The sequence below is a fragment of the Sapajus apella genome, unplaced genomic scaffold (assembly GCF_009761245.1).
Source record: "Sapajus apella isolate SASKATOON/1434 unplaced genomic scaffold, GSC_monkey_1.0 scaffold66, whole genome shotgun sequence".
NCBI classification, from domain to species: Eukaryota; Metazoa; Chordata; class Mammalia; order Primates; family Cebidae; genus Sapajus; species Sapajus apella.
Genome location: NW_022437006.1, coordinates 7,486,675 through 7,503,395, shown reverse-complemented (window position 1 = coordinate 7,503,395; position 16,721 = coordinate 7,486,675). Strand labels below are relative to the sequence as shown.

The following is a 16,721-nucleotide window of genomic DNA, read 5'->3' as shown; positions in this document are numbered from 1 at the left end:
GATCATCACACCTAAGCCTCCCAAATAGTTGGGACCACAGATTTGCATCACCATCACCATGCCGGGCTAATTTTTTTTTTTTTTTTTGTAGAGATGAGGTCTTATTTTGTTACCAGGCTGGTCTCAAACTCCTGTGTTCAAGTGAGCCCCTGGCCTCAGCCTCCCAAAGTGCTGGGATTACAGGCATGAACCACCTCACCTGGCCTCTATTTAATTTTAAATATTTTTCTTATCAGCAAATGTGGAGGCATGTTGAAGGAGCAGTAGTTTGACGGTTGTAAGATAGTTGTAGTTCTTACTAATTGACCTGGAATAGCTAAACATTCTCTGCTTAAGCAATAGAGTCATTGCCAAATCTACTCATTGAAACTTTGTTGAGCTGGCAATAATTTAGGTTATACAGATTAATTTAGAAAATTTTAAATTATAACACAATAATTTATGTGAAGAAAAATATATGAAGGTAAACTAGGTTTTCTCTAAAATCCCTCTCAATAATCAACTTTGTCTTAATAGTCACTAAAAACATTTAACACAAAACTTACAGTTGATGTCAAAGCCTTTTTCTAATATTGTGTTTCTAATACTAATTTTTAGTATATTAAATATGAGTTTTGATGCTTACTCTTAGGGAAGTTTAGCTAAAGTTTAGATGATTAATATAAAAACAAATATATATACCTTCATCTTTAGATGACATTATGTACTAGTAGCATAGAAACAGATATTTGCTATTTTTCTAGCCAAGCTTAATTAAAATGGATCCAATGGATAAGTAATACTTACTCATTTTAATTTCACTTGATTTCTTTATACACCAAACGTCAGGTCTATATTTCAAATGCCCAACTAAGGGATGTTTATAGCTAAAATTGAGGATGATCATTACTATGTAACATAACTATTACATTGGATATGTACCATCTAAAATTAGTTCATGTGATGCCAGTGGAATATCTACCATTTCAGTAAAACATTGGTCAGTAAATTGATGCAAGATCCTATGGTTCATGGTGCATTGGTATTATTTCCTCCTTTTAAAAGAAAGGAATAATTATTCATGACACATTAAATTAAAAACGAGTGATTCTGGATGCTTTCTATTTTGTGAGTGTGTCAGATTCCCCACATTATGTCTATTCTCAGCAGAATTTATAGTCTGGAAGGGAAAGAGACATAGAACAGATGCACGGAGTACAGCAAAGAAGAAAGGGTGCTAAAAAAAAGTCTGTAGAAATCCTACCTAATCAGGTCTAAATTGAACATCAGACATCCTCCATCAGAGAAGGGAGTTTTGAGAAGGAAATGAGATTTAAACTCAGTACTGAAAAATACATAGGGATGAAGTAGGTGAAGGTGTTAGGGTGGGAGGAAATGTTATGATGGCATGTGCAATGATATGATACTTGAGCTGGTCATGAACAGAGTATTTTCTAGGAAGCAACATTCATACGTCGACTCTCCATTTACTCTTCTCTGTCTCACCTTCACTATTCCGTTTGCATTATGGGAGACATTTTTAATCTTGTCCTGAACCTAATCAATGTGATTTTCTGCAGTACTCTTTTTGTTGTTTATTGATTTTAATTTTTTTTTCTCATTTTGCTATAACATTACACATGTCTTTAGAGTTTTCTTAGTTTAGCTATTTCTTTCTCTTTAAAAAAAAAGTTTCATCTTACTTTTACGTAGACATGTATATGAAATAGTTATTATTTTTATCAATATATACATATGAAAAATGAAGGTCCAGTGAGGTTTAAGAGCTTACCTATGGTTACCCAGCTTGTAAAGTCTATAAAGGGCATGGTTTATGCATGACTAGTGTAATAGTTACTTTTCAGGGATATATAACTACTAGTTGGGCTACATATTAATTCTAACCAGTAGCTGTATGTTTGTCACTACTGTCAGAATCAATATAATAGTTTAATGATGCCTAAAAAAAAAAAAAGTCTTCCATTTCCTAGAAGTGAAGCTAAATGAATTTTATTTCCTTATTTTATTTTGTTTAACAATTTAAGTTTCCAGAATTAATCAACAAGATTCCCACTAATTAAGTCAATACATTCATTCTTCTGCAGTATCTTTATATATAAACAAAAAAAATCCGCACCTCAAATATGAGAAGTAATCTTATTCTATAATTATGTGCAACTTTTCTGTAAAAAATAAAAGTATACTTTTTCCAAAGTTACCAGGTTAGAGGGGACTAATTAATTTCAGCACCCCATCCTGGAAAGGAAAGTACCAGCTAACTAGAACAACTCTAAAGAGTCTACTATATTTTAGGGCTTGCAAATTTTGCATTTGTTTCGAATGTCGTGTTTTATTTTAGACGTTTGTCTTCACCTAATTTGTAAGAATTATCAGCTCGGGGCACTTGTATGTTTATTTAGTATCACTAATTCTAGAGTGGGTTGCGTGCTATATCTACTATTCCATAGTAGTCATGGAAAAAAATCTCAGCAACAGTTAAGACTATGCCAATTAAGGGAACTAGGGGTGATTTTTGAGAAAAAAATCTTTCGACGAGAATGCTGGAAATGAATTATACAGCATTAAATAAAACCTCAAAAGACTATGATGGTGTCAGGAATATAAAACAGAGGAAAAAAACAAAAGATTGCTGGGATACCAGAAGAAAAAACTGCATCTTTGAATATTCCTACCAAATGGGCTATTTTGTGGAATCCTTACAACTCAGAATGTATTGGAATGTATCACTTCACTAGTTGTTTACTCTGTGGATGCCTCATTCCAACTAAAACATAATTATTTGCTTAACATGTCCTATTTTACTTTAGATAAATTCCCAGATGGAATTCATCAGATATGATAAAATACTGTACTTATTTTGAGGATAGAATCTGTACTTATCCTCTTCAGATCTTGGAGAAAGAGAGCTTTACTTTCAAAGTGTATCTAAAGTTTAATTTCTCTTATAATTCTTTGATTTTATATTTTTATCTATCATTTCTAGAAGACTTTTGGTTTTTTAACCAATAAATATATTTCATGACATTTAAAATTTTTAAGTCAATTATTTTAGAGTTTAATAAAAGCAAATTAAAAATTGCTTATACCATTAATCGACATCCATCAGCTGATCGTTATTGCACATGCCACTTTCCAGATGATATGGGTGATCTAAAAGGACTGACCTCCAGGAAGCTAGGTAGATGAAGCATGTGACAAAAGTTGAAAACGTAGAAAATAATGAAGTGCTAAAAACAGGGTAGGACTCAGAAGAGTTCAGGGAAGTGAAAGATTGATGTGTATTTACCCTAGACATGGGATTGAATTAGGGCTTTAAGGATAATTATTAGAGGAAGTGGTTAGTCTAGGTAAAAGAAATAATGAGTTAGGCCCTGTTGTTGAGTGAATGTGTCACATTAGAGAGAAAGCAATTATGCCTAAAGAGAGTAAAGGTTTGTATGGTGAAAAGCAGAAAAATATAAAGTTGGAAAGGCATGTTGACTAAAATTTAGTGGATCAAGAAAGCAAAGAGGAGTTTAAGTTTTGGTTTGCTGTTAAGACAATAAGAGAGCCATTATCAGTTCTTGAGGAAAAAAAAAAGCATAAAAATAAGCTTATAAATTATAAAATATATAGTGTTGATTAAAATAGATTTATATTTAAATTATGTTCAGTAACAATCTAGATTAGACTAATAGAATATATTAGTTTGATAGATTAGAATAATAAAGAATAGAGAGAAGCAAAGATAACTTAAAGTTTTAGAGTAGAAGACTATTCAGTTTTATGAAAAATAATTCTGAACTTTGGCAGTGTACTACATGTGTAAGTTTACATTCTATTCATAGATAATGCTTATAGAGGAGATATATTGCTGAATTCTTAATTAGCATTTGGAATTTAATCTGTCTCCTCTTATGTTACATAGCTTCGTAGGTGAATTGGCCATTCTTAGAAATATCACAATTTACAGTACATTTACTGGCTGATTCTTGGATTCTTGGCACTGTTAAAAAGAACTCTGGGAAGTTTATAAAACAGACACACCTGGACAATGTCTAGATAAGTCATATCAAACATACACATAAGACCATTCATCTTTGTTCATCAACAAACCTACCTCTCCTTCAAGAATGAATTTAAATATTACCTTCTCTTTGGGCACTTACAAATATCCTAGAAAGAAATACTACTTTTCATGAATTTTTAAATTCCATCATACTTTTTATTATATCCTTTTAATGGTATTTAGTACCTTGCAGTGTTTTTTGTTTTCTGAATATTGTCCTTCACTGAGTGCAATATTAAGACTTATACTGGTATAATTCACTTCATAGATGTTGTGTATCATTTAGATTATAAGCACTTTGAAGATATAGCAAGGGCAAAAGCAAGAGATAGTGTTTAATGAATCTTCACAGGACTATTCACAATAATTATTACTTTTTAATAAAGTGTCTAGTAGAGGGAGTAATAAATGCTTCCTTTGTTCAAAAGGTCACAATTTAAAAGTTATATTTTGGGGAAAATCATTCTTCCATGTGTGAACATGTACATACTCAAAGTAGTTAGCACACTCCCTGGTATATGCGTGATACACAATAATACTTTGTGGGTTTTTTAGAACATAATACTCTGAAAAACAAACAACGAAGAAAAGAAAAAGTCAGGGAAAGTGCCCAAGTTACATGACCAGGAACAGTAAAGCATATAGGTAGGTCTAGATCAGTAGGATGAAAGAATGTACCTTAATACAACATATGAAGATCCATTAGAGAATTTCACAGAACCAAGTGTTAAGTGGCATGGAATGGCTGTAAGTATTAATGAGGTGGAGGAGAGGTAGAGAACATTAAGGATATGATAATAGTTCTTAATAATCAATGCATTATTGCAACATATTGCTGGTAATATAAAAAAGAAAATTATCTCCAGACTGTTCATTTTTTAAAAGTTTTAAGTACTTGAGTATCAAATAGTCTGAATAGTCTAATATTCTGTGAATTCACAATATGCAGAAAATGTGTAATATCTGATGTTTTCAGAACTTAGCATATGTTTCAAAATGAAGCCATATGCCAACAACCGTCTCAGAGGAATGAGAAAGGTTGTCTGGACTCCATGGCTTCTTTGCTTAGCTTTCCTCTGGTACATATGTTATGCTGAAATTGTCAGCATCCTCTCTGACACTATATGAAGGAAAATGGTAGAAGAGGAAGCTAATGTTTACTGAGGGTCTACCAAGTGCAATAGGACTGAGTTAGACATTTCATATTCTTTATCTCACATTAATATTCATAACAAGTTTGTAAGAATGATGTTACCATTCATGTTTTATAAATGAAAAAAAAAATCAAATCTTGGACAGGTTATGAAATGTGCCTAAAGTCACCCAGCTCTAAGTGGCAGAAGTAGTACTCAATGCCAGAGCCAGGGTGCTTTCTATCACATTGCACTGTCCTCACTCATAAAATGAAAACTGGCTGACAAATGAAGTCAAATCATTATTTTACCTATATTTTTAAAAAAGACTTCAGTTATTTTTTGTTTAGTAAATATATTGCAGGGCCAATGGTAGAGTAAGACAGCATCTAGACTGATGCAAAAAACAAACCTGAACTGAAATGCTGTTTAAAAAAATAAACTTTCTGCTTTCTAAATCACAGTTTTCTGCACTGAGAGATTACAAAAATTTTTAACATAGAAAAATACTTTACAGTATGGAAAAGACTCTACAAAATTGAATGCAAGTTTTATTGGGCTATGCATAATAAAAGGAGTTAGCTGAGGATAGTCTAACCTTAAAAGATTTAAAGCATTGGTGTGCCAGAAGAGTTCTTGGTCTATTGCAGACAATCACTACATTCTTGTAGAATAAATTACAAAAATGTGATCATATTACCTTATGATATTAACATTAATTGATGGTCCAGAGCAGATTGGTAAATTTTAGCTTTTCTCTAACTAGAAATACCAGAGTATATCTTAATAAAAATATCAAAGCAATTATATGTGGATTGTTAGATTTTGTATTTCTTTAATATAAGTTTAAATTAATCAAGAAGAAAATGAATCAAGTGCATTCATATTTTTTTTCTAGTGCTCAGCTTCTTGTGGCAAAGGTAATAAGTACCGTGAAGTGTTTTGTGTTGACCAATTCCAAAGGAAACTAGAAGACACAAATTGCAGTCATATACAGAAACCTCCAACTCACAAAGCCTGTAGATCTGGCAAATGCCCTTCATGGAAAACCAATAGCTGGAATGAGGTATGTGATGTATTTTATAATTATACATGTATTTTTTTATTGAAAAACAAAATCTCAATTCATTCTTATTTTCCATAACCTTGAATGTTTTACTTCTCTAAAATGTGTTGTTATATATTTTTTTGCACTATGTTCTGAGTTAATATTAATACTAAACAGTGTTAATGCATTTGCTAAGTTTATAGTTAAATAATAAATTAGTCATTTGATTTTTTAAAATTGAGACAAGGTTTTGCTATGTTGGTCAGGCTGTTCTTAAACTCCTGGGCTCAAGCAATTCTCCCTCCCATCTTGTCATCCCAAAATGCTGGGATTATAAGCATGAGCCACTGTGCCCAGCCTAGTCATTTGACTTTTGTGACTATAAACTTGACAAGAAATTTTGTTACTGAATACTAGCAGGGCTACCGATAATCATAATACTATTCTCTATAGTCTAATGGTAACATATATATGATGATGCATTTAGTAACTGCCTTGTTTCTACCCCAAAATCTTGGATTTTAGGTAAGGTTGAATCCTGGAGAGGGGACTGGTAAATTCCAGACAAGATTGTAATCAGGGATTGAGAGTTAGGGAGTTGTCAGAGCTAGACAACCTAGGCTAAACTAGAATGAAAAGACTCAGCAAAAATCAAGCTGATAAATAAATGAGATCCAGGCTGACAATTCAGTCTGTAAAAAGAAGGGTAATTGATACCACTTGGCATACTCAGAGAGAAGAGATCAAAAGTTCAGTTGGGGTAGGGACTGTCAAACTCCACCAGCTTGGGAAATATTGACAAGAAAAAAGCCATAAATGAAGTCAGAAGTGATAACTGGAAAAATTTTCTGAGGACTGATTTCAATGGGGCTAGACTTTCAATGTAGCCATCTGGCTGCTCTCAGCAGTACCTCAGAGAGATTATCTAGTACTGCAAAGGGAAAAAGAAACCTGTCTTCTGGTCATAGAACTTCCTTATCTCTGCCAGATATTTGAGTTATGTCTATTGGGCAGCTAGAAGGAAACGGAGTTTCCCCAGGGGTGCAACGTCATCATCATTTAGTTTTTGCGCTCAGCACCTCAGTGCAGTGCATTCAGCTTTAAAGTGGAATTATGTCAATGCCTCATTGATATTGACTAAAAGCCTCCCAAATTGAGTAAAAATCTCAAATTTCTTTGTAAAAGGCGCAGCCTCTGCCAGTGTTAATATGTTGGGGCTGTGGTCAATGTTTAATTGAAAACTAGAAGTTAATGCATCTCTGTTTTTAATCCCACACACCAAAAAGATGTATTGTTGGGCATTTGCTTCTACATTAGATGCTCATCAAGCAAATAAATTATTTTTCATGCTTTAGTAGAGGCCGTGATTTAAAAGATTTCTCCATTAACTTGTTTTATTTAGTAAATGTCACTACTCCCTACTAAGCTGTTAAAACAGAAATACTGGATCAATCCTGCCTCCTTTTCACTTTGCCTCTCAACAGGTTCTCTCATTTAGTTACTCAACAGTTTCTCTCATTTCCTTTATCAAAGTAGCTCTTGAATCTCCACTGCACCCACCCCGATCTAGTTTGATAGTTTATCATCATGTGTTCCTGAGTCTATAATGGCCTCTCTAAATATATTTTGGCCATGATTTTTTTTTTTTTTAATTTATCAAACGGAGTCTCGTTTTGTTGTCAGGCTGGAGTGCAGTGGCGCGATCTCGGCTCACTGCAACTTCCTCTGTCTCGCAGGTTCAAGCGATTCTGCTGCCTCAGCCTTCCAAGTAACTGGGACTACAGGCGTGCGCCACCACGCCCAGCTAATTTTTGTATTTTTAGTAGAGATGGAGTTTTACCATGTTGGCCAGGATAGTCTCCATCTCTCCTCGTGATTCACCCACCTCGGCCTCCTAAAACGCTTGGATTGCAGGCTGAGCCACCTCGCCGGGCGTATTTTGGCCTTTATTTACGTTCACATAGTGTGAGCTCAGAAGAACTCAGATATGCTTGTGTCACTTAATATCATCTATGACTAAGCATTATCTTTAGGGTGTAAGACAAAAACCTAACTCATGCTTACTCGTTCAGAATTATCTCAGACATTACTCTTTTTCTCTTAGAGGCAATGGATATTTTATTTCCTAAGCACCTAGCTTTGTTATCTAAGCTAAATACTTCTTACTCTGAATACTGTGATCTCATTGCAAAACGGCTCACCATCTCTTGATTTATTATGCTTGTCATATTGTGGTTTTGCTTAAAGTGGAGGTTTGCCTTACTTTATCTGGATAGAGATGTGGCAGGGTAATGGCAAAGTAGCTTTCCCCTGCGTGAAACATCGTAAAGGCACTGAACATGAACGGCCACAGATCTGCCCAGTGTGCAGCAGTTAACGCCCAGTTCCTACATCAGTCCAGAGCCACAGGGTCATGGGAGTGGAAATGAGAGAGACTTTTTGTCTTGGCCACCAACATTCCTGTTAATCTCAAAGATTCTTCTGCTGCTGTGCAGCTGCTGCAGCTGCTATGGTTGGCATTAATGAAGAGTCGCTTTCTGACTCTGAACCTCAAGCTCCACGATAGTGAATCCATCATCCATGCAAACAAATTGGCCTTGGCTTACCACCAAATATGAAATTATGTGATATCTGCTAAAGGAACATATTTCAGGGATTTTAAAGATACAGGTATGAATATTTAAGGACTACCAAAAATAGATGCTTTTGTACAGAATTTGCTTTCTTTGAATTGGTTTTCCTTGTCATAGAAATTAGTTGCATTCACCCACACAGTCCCCAAATCTCAGCCAGAAACAAATGACCACTTGTGAAGTCATTGCCTTTTGATTTATTCTATAAAAATCACCCACACAAAGTTAACAATTGCAGGCTGTCACTGCATTACATATAACAATGTATTAAACAGAAGTGTAATTTCAGAGGTAGTTACAAGATAATCACTGGTTGCTGCTTTATTCTGAATATATAAATTGTAACATTGCTTTAATATAATCACTCACTCTTAAAACAATTTCATTTTATTACTATTTTACATGATGCTTCATTCAAACGGAAAGACTCATTTGGTAAATTTTGACCACAGAGGGGCTCAAATGAGTTTTGAAGTAACACTCTTCATTTGGTATTTGTATCTTTTTAAAAAAAAAAATTAAAGGATTTAGAAATGCATATTTATGGCTGTTGCTAAACAGGAACTAACATTGCTATATGGGGCCATTTGTCCTCTATGTTCAGATGTATATCCTAGATACAAATTATATACCTGAGTTGTTTAAAAGGAAAAAAAAAAAAAAAAAAAAAAAACCCACTCCACCCCCAGTTCCTAGAAACAAGGGTTTTTTTTTTTTTTTTTTCATTTAATTTTATCTATTTGGAAATAGCAGCTTCACTTGTAAATTCAAGTTTTTAAAGCTAGCATGGTTCTAGATTCTTCATTGTCTCAGGTCCCATTTACTTACCCAAATGCACAATCTCTGTTTAGGAAAAAAAAAAATTCTGAATTCTCACCTCCCCTTAAACTTGACAAGCCTGCTGGACAATTTAGATACCTACAGAATCTCACACAACAATATTCAATGTAGAACCAAGTCAAATCAGCCACTTGGCTGCTTCCTCTGTGAGATCCATCATTTTATTACTTGCATTTTAAGATCAGAGCTGAGACCAAAGGTGATATAAATTCCAAAATCCCACAAATCTGTTGCCTAGTGTTCCCACCCAAAGTTCTTCATTTGGAAAAAAAAAAAAGAAAAAAGAAAGAAATTGAATGCTAAATTCTAGATGTTTAAGAGATTTTATATTTCTGTAATTCCATATTGTCTATCTTTCAAAAATATGTAAGTATAAATCTTTATTTCTATATTTTCAGAATTCCTGACATGTATATGTTTTATAATTTTAAAAATAGCAAATATTAATTTTTTAAATCCCTAAAGCTCCTAATTAAGAATATGTGATCCCTTCATTTGTAAATCAGGGTATTCAGTGACATTTCTAAGTTGAAGGTAGACTGGGGCTTAGGGATGGTGAGGATGCCTTCCTGCTTCTAGTGCTTGGTAAACTTTGCTTCCTAATCTTTTCTAGCCAGTGAAATTCTGTTTTTCATTTCAATGCTATCTGTTAATGCTCCTCCTTTATCATCTTTCTTGATATTGAAAATGGCCTTTCTTGGGGTAGGCTGAGATGGCTAGCAATCTAATTTAAGACATTTATCAAATTTTCTTTTTTTTTTCCCATTTATTTATTTTATTGCATTTTAGGTTTTGGGGTACATGTGAAGAACATGCAAGATTGTTGCATAGGTACACAAGTGGCAGTGTGATTTGCTCCCTTCCTCCCCATCACCTATATCTGGCATCTCTCCCCAGCTCCCCACCCCCCACCGTCCCTCCCCTATTTCCCCCCAACTGATCCCAGTGTGTAGTGCTCCCCTCCCTGTGTCCATGTGTTCTCATTGTTCAACACCCACCTATGAGTGAGAACATGCAGTGTTTGATCTTCTGCTCTTCTGTCAGTTTGCTGAGAATGATGGTTTCCACGTTCATCCATGTCCCTACAAAGGACACAAACTCATCGTTTTTGATGGCTGCATAATATTCCATGGTGTATATGTGCCACATTTTCCCTATCCAGTCTATCGTCGATGGGCATTTGGGTTGGTTCCAGGTCTTTGCTATTGTAAACAGTGCTGCAATGAACATTCGTGTGCACGTGTCCTTATAATAGAACGATTTGTAATCCTTTGGATATATACCCAGTAATGTGATTGCTGGGTCAAATGGAATTTCTATTTCTAGGTCCTTGAGGAATCGCCACACTGTCTTCCACAATGGTTGAACTAATTTACACTCCCACCAACAGTGCAAATGTGTTCCTATTTCTCCACATCCTCTCCAGCATCTGTTGTCTCCAGATTTTTTAATGATCGCCATTCTAACCGGCGTGAGATGGTATCTCAGTGTAGTTTTGATTTGCATTTCTCTGATGACCAGTGATGATGAGCATTTTTTCATATGTTTGTTGGCCTCATGTATGTCTTCTTTTGTAAAGTGTCTGTTCATATCCTTTGCCCACTTTTGAATGGGCTTGTTAGTTTTTTTCTTGTACATCTGTTTTAGTTCTTTGTAAACTCTGGATATCAGCCCTTTGTCAGATGGGTAAACTGCAAAAATTTTTTCCCATTCTGTTGGTTGCTGATTCACTCTAATGACTGTTTCTTTTGCTGTGCAGAAGCTGTGGAGTTTGATTAGGTCCCATTTGTCTATTTTGGCTTTTGTTGTCAATGCTTTTGGTGTTTTGGTCATGAAATCTTTGCCTACACCTATGTCCTGAATTGTTTTGCCTAGATTTTCTTCTAGGATGTTTATGGTGTTAGGTCTTATGTTTAAGTCTTTAATCCATCTGGAGTTAATTTTAGTGTAAGGTGTCAGAAAGGGGTCCAGTTTCTGCTTTCTGCACATGGCTAGCCAGCTTTCCCAACACCATTTATTGAACAGGGAATCCTTTCCCCATTGCTTGTTTTTGTCTGGTTTGTCAAAGATCAGATGGTTGTAGATATGTTGTGTTGCCTCCGAGACCTCTGTTCTGTTCCATTTGTCTATATCTCTGTTTTGGTACCAGTACCATGCTGTTTTGTTTACTGTAGCCCTGTAGTGTAGTTTGAAGTCTGGTAGTGTGATGCCTCCCGCTTTGTTCTTTTTGCTTAGAATTGACTTGGCTATGCGGGCTCTCTTTTGGTTCCATATGAAATTTAAGGTGTTTTTTTCCAGTTCTGCGAAGAAGGTCATTGGTAGCTTGATGGGGATAGCATTGAATCTGTAAATTACTTTGGGCAGTATGGCCATTTTCATGATATTGATTCTTCCTAACCATGAACATAGAATGTTTCTCCATCTGTTTGTGTCCTCTCTTATTTAGTTGAGCAGTGGCTTGTAGTTCTCCTTGAAGAGGTCCTTTACGTTCCTTGTTAGTTGTATTCCTAGGTATTTTATTCTCTTTGTGGCGATTGTGAACGGAAGTTTGTTCTTGAGTTGGCTCTCTTTAAGTCTGTTATTGGTGTAGAGGAATGCAAGTGATTTTTGCACATTGATTTTGTATCCTGAGACTTTGCTGAACTTGCTTATCAGTTTCAGGAGATTTGGGGCTGAGACGATGGGGTCTTCTAGATATACAATCATGTCGTCTGCAAATAGAGACAATTTGACTTCCTCCTTTCCTATTTGGATGCCCTTTATTTCTTTTTCTTGCCTGAGTGCTCTGGCTAGAACTTCTTATACTATATTGAATAGCAGTGGTGAGAGAGGGCATCCTTGTCTGGTGCCACATTTCAAGGGGAATGCTTCCAGTTTTTGCCCATTCAGTATGATATTGGCTGTTGGTTTGTCATAAATAGCTTTTATTATTTTGAGATACGTTCCATCAATACCTAGCTTAGTGAGGGTTTTTAGCATAAAGGGCTGTTGAATTTTGTCAAAGGCCTTCTCTGCATCAATTGAGGTAATCATGTGGTTTTTGTCTTTGGTTCTGTTTATGTGGTGAATTACGTTTATAGACTTGCGTATGTTGAACCAGTCTTGCATCCCCGGGATGAAGCCTACTTGATCATGGTGGATAAGCTTTTTGATGTGCTGTTGCAATTGACTTGTCAGTATTTTATTGAAGATTTTTGCATCTATGTTCATCATGGATATTGGCCTGAAGTTTTCTTTTCTTGTTGAGTCTCTGCCGGGTTTTGGAATCAGGATGATGTTGGTCTCATAAAATGATTTGGGAAGAATTCCCTCTTTTTGTATTGTTTGGAATAGTTTCAGAAGAAATGGTACCAGCTCCTCTTTGTATGTCTGGTAGAATTCGGCTGTGAACCCGTCTGGACCTGGGCTTTTTTTGGATGGTAAGCTCTTAATTGCTGCCTGAACTTCAGACCTTGTTATGGGTCTGTTCAGGGTTTCGGCTTCTTCCTGGTTTAGGCTTGGGGGAGGCAAGTGTCCAGGAATTTATCCATTTCTTCCAGGTTTATTAGTTTATGTGCATAGAGTTGTTTGTAATAACCTCTGATGATGGTTTGAATTTCTGTGGAATCTGTGGTGATATCCCCTTTATCGTTTTTTATTGTATCAATTTGGTTATTCTCTCTTTTCTTTTTTATTAATCTGGCTAGCGGTCTGTCTATTTTGTTGATCTTTTCAAAAAACCAGCTCCTGGATTTATTGATTTTTTGAAGGGTTTTTTGTGTCTCTATCTCCTTCAGTTCTGCTCTGATCTTAGCTATTTCTTGTCTTCTGCTAGACTTTGAGGTTTTTTGATCTTGCTCCTCTAGCTCTTTCAGTTTTGACGATAGGGTGTCAATTTTTGATCTCTCCTTGCTTCTCATGTGGGCACTTATTGCTATATATTTTCCTCTAGAGACTGTTTTAAATGTGTCCCAGAGATTCTGGTATGTTGTGTCTTCATTCTCGTTGGTTTCGAAAAACATCTTTATTTCTACCTTCATTTCATTGTTTATCCAGTCAACATTCAAGAGCAATTTGTTCAGTTTCAATGAAGCTGTGCGGTTCTGAGTTACTTTTTGAATTCTGAGTTCTAACTTGATTGCACTGTGGTCTGAGAGACTGTTTGTTACGATTTCCATTCTTTTGCATTTGCTGAGGAGTGATTTACTCCCAATTATGTGGTCAATTTTAGAGTAGGTGTGATGTGGTGCTGAGAAGAATGTATATTCTGTGAATTTGGGGTGCAGAGTTCTGTAAATGTCTATTAGGTTTGCTTGGTCCAGGTCTGAGTTCAAGTCCTGGATATCCTTGTTAATTTTCTGTCTGGTTGATCTGTCTAATATTGACAATGGGGTGTTAAAGACTCCCACTATTATTGTGTGGGAGTCTAAGTCTCTTTGTAAGTCATTAAGAACTTGCCTTATGTATCTGGGTGCTCCTGTATTAGGTGCGTATATATTTAAGATCGTTAGCTCTTCTTGTTGCATTGATCTTTTTACCATTATGTAATGTCCCTCTTTGTCTCTTATGATCTTTGTTGCTTTAAAGTCTAATTTATCAGAGATGAGAATTGCAACTTCTGCTTTTTTTTGCTTTCCATTTGCTTGGTAGATCTTCCTCCATTCCTTTATTTTGAGCCTTTGCGTATCCTTGTATGTGAGATGTGTTTCCTGGATACAACACACCGATGAGTTTTGGCTTTTTATCCAATTTGCCAGTCTGTGTCTTTTGATTGGGGCATTTAGTCCATTTACATTTAGGGTTAATATTGTTATGTGTAAATTTGATACTGCCATTTTGGTGCTAGCTGGGTGTTTTGCCCTTTAGTTGAGCTGGTACTTGTTGTTCCTTTATATGTGTAGAGCCTCTTTCAGGAGCTCTTGTAGAGCTGGCCTGGTGGTGACGAAATCTCTTAGTACTTGCTTGTTCCCAAAGGATTTTATTTTTCCTTCACTTGTGAAGCTTAGTTTGGCTGGATAGGAGATTCTGGGTTGAAAGTTCTTTTCTTTAAGGATGTTGAATATTGGCCCCCACTCTCTTCTGGCTTGTAGAGTTTCTGCTGAGAGATCTGCTGTGAGTCTGATGGGCTTCCCTTTATGGGTAACCCGACCTTTCTCTCTGGCTGCCCTTAGTATTTTCTCCTTCATTTCGACCCTGGTGAATCTGACGATTACGTGCCTTGGGGTTGCTCTTCTTGACGAATATCTTTGTGGTGTTCTCTGTATTTCCTGGACTTGAATGTTTGCCTGCCTTGCTAGGTTGGGGAAGTTTTCCTGGATAATATCCTGAAGAGTATTTTCCAGCTTGGATTCATTCTCTTCGTCGCATTCAGGTACACCTATCAAACGTAGATTAGGTCTTTTTACATAGTCCCACATTTCTTGGAGACTTTGTTCATTCCTTTTTATCCTTTTTTCTCCAGTCTTGCCTTGCCGTTTTATTTCATTCAGTTGATCTTCAATTTGTGATATCCTTTCTTCTGCTTGGTCAATTCAGCTGTTGATACTTGTGCATGCTTCACGAAGTTCTCGTGTTGCGTTTTTCAGCTCCATCAATTCACTTATATTCCTTTCTATTTTGTCCATTCTCGTTAGCATTTCGTCAAATCTTTTTTCAAGGTTCTTAGTTTCTTTGCATTTGGTTAGAACATGTTCTTTAAGTTCACAGAAGTTTCTTACTACCCACCTTCTGAAGTCTGATTCTGTCATTTCATCACACTTGTTCTCCCTCCAACCTTGTTCCCTTGCTGGTGAGGAGTTGTGATCCCTTTTAGGAGGAGAGGTGTTCTGGTTTCGGGTGTTTTCATCCTTTTTGCGCTGGTTTCTTCCCATCTTTAAGGATTTACCCACCTGTCGACTTTGTAGTTGCTGGCTTTCAGATTGGGTCTCAAATCTTTCAGATTGACGTTCTGTTTGTTGATGATGAGTTTATTTCTGTTTCTTGGTTTTCTTTCTGACAGTCTGGCCCCTCTGCTGTAGGTCTGCTGAGGTTCACTCCAGGCCCTGCTTGCCTGGGGTTCACCTGCAGCAGCTGCTGAACAGTAAGGGTTGTTACCAGTTTTCTTCTTCTGCTATCTTTGTCCCAGAAGGATACCCGCCTAGTGTCAATCTGATCTCTCCTTTATGAGGTGTCTCTTTGGATATATAGGGGTCAGGGAGCTGCTTGAGGAGAGGGTCTCTTCTTTATAGGAGCTCAAATGGTGAGCTGTGAACTCTGTTGTTGTTCGTTCAGAGCTGCTGGGCAGGTACGTTTAGGTCTGCTGCAGCAGAACTCATAAACTGCTTTTTGTTCCCAGGTGCTCTGTCCCAGGGATTTAGGGCTTTATTTATGAGTTTCCGTTATGCTGCCGCCTTCTTTTTTTTTTTCCTTCATACCTGCCCTGCCCAGCAAGGAGGCAGCCTAGTCACTGTTGGCCTATAGAGGCTTTGCTGAGCTGCTGTGGGCTCCGCCCCGCTGCCGAGTTTACTTCCCTGCAGTCCTGTTTATATGGGTGTAGTTAGAACTGCTTTGGCGATGGTGGCCCGCCTCTGTTGAGGAGGAGTCTCTCTGCTGTGGTGGGTTGCCTTGGCAACAGCGCGCTGCCTCAGCAATGGTGGGTTGCCTTGGCAACGGCGGGCTGCCTCGCTAATGACGGATACCCCTTCCCCGCAGAGCTGGACTGTCCCGGGTTCAGCTGCGCTTGCTGTGAAAGTCTCAATCCAGAGTTTCTGGTTGTTGTTCTTTTGTGGGGGTGGGACCAGCCGAGCCTGATCGCCTGGCTCCCTGCCTCAGCTCCTTTTTAAAGTTGGTATTCCAGTCGCCTGTTGAAGAGGCACAGGGGTCTGTTTGTTTTCCCCTGCAGCCACTCACTGTGCTGGCTTAAACAGCGGCACTGAGGTTTGTGGCGCTTTTTTTTTTTTTTCCCGCCCTGGAATCTACTGTCCTGGTTCCCTGCTCAGTCCCCTTTTAAAATAGACGAATGGGCAACTTCCCATGGCTCCAATCGCCAGCCAAAAGGGCAC

At 36.9% G+C, this 16,721-nt stretch overlaps 1 protein-coding gene across 1 annotated transcript in view; it reads left to right on the top strand.

Moving 5' to 3' along the window:
* ADAMTS20 (ADAM metallopeptidase with thrombospondin type 1 motif 20) overlaps positions 1–16,721 on the top strand; it is a 211,995-nt gene that overhangs the window by 151,600 nt on the left and 43,674 nt on the right. The window contains exon 29 of the mRNA XM_032248353.1: positions 6,080–6,247. Coding sequence (XP_032104244.1) covers positions 6,080–6,247 — 168 coding nt within the window. The remainder of the gene's footprint in view (positions 1–6,079; positions 6,248–16,721) is intronic.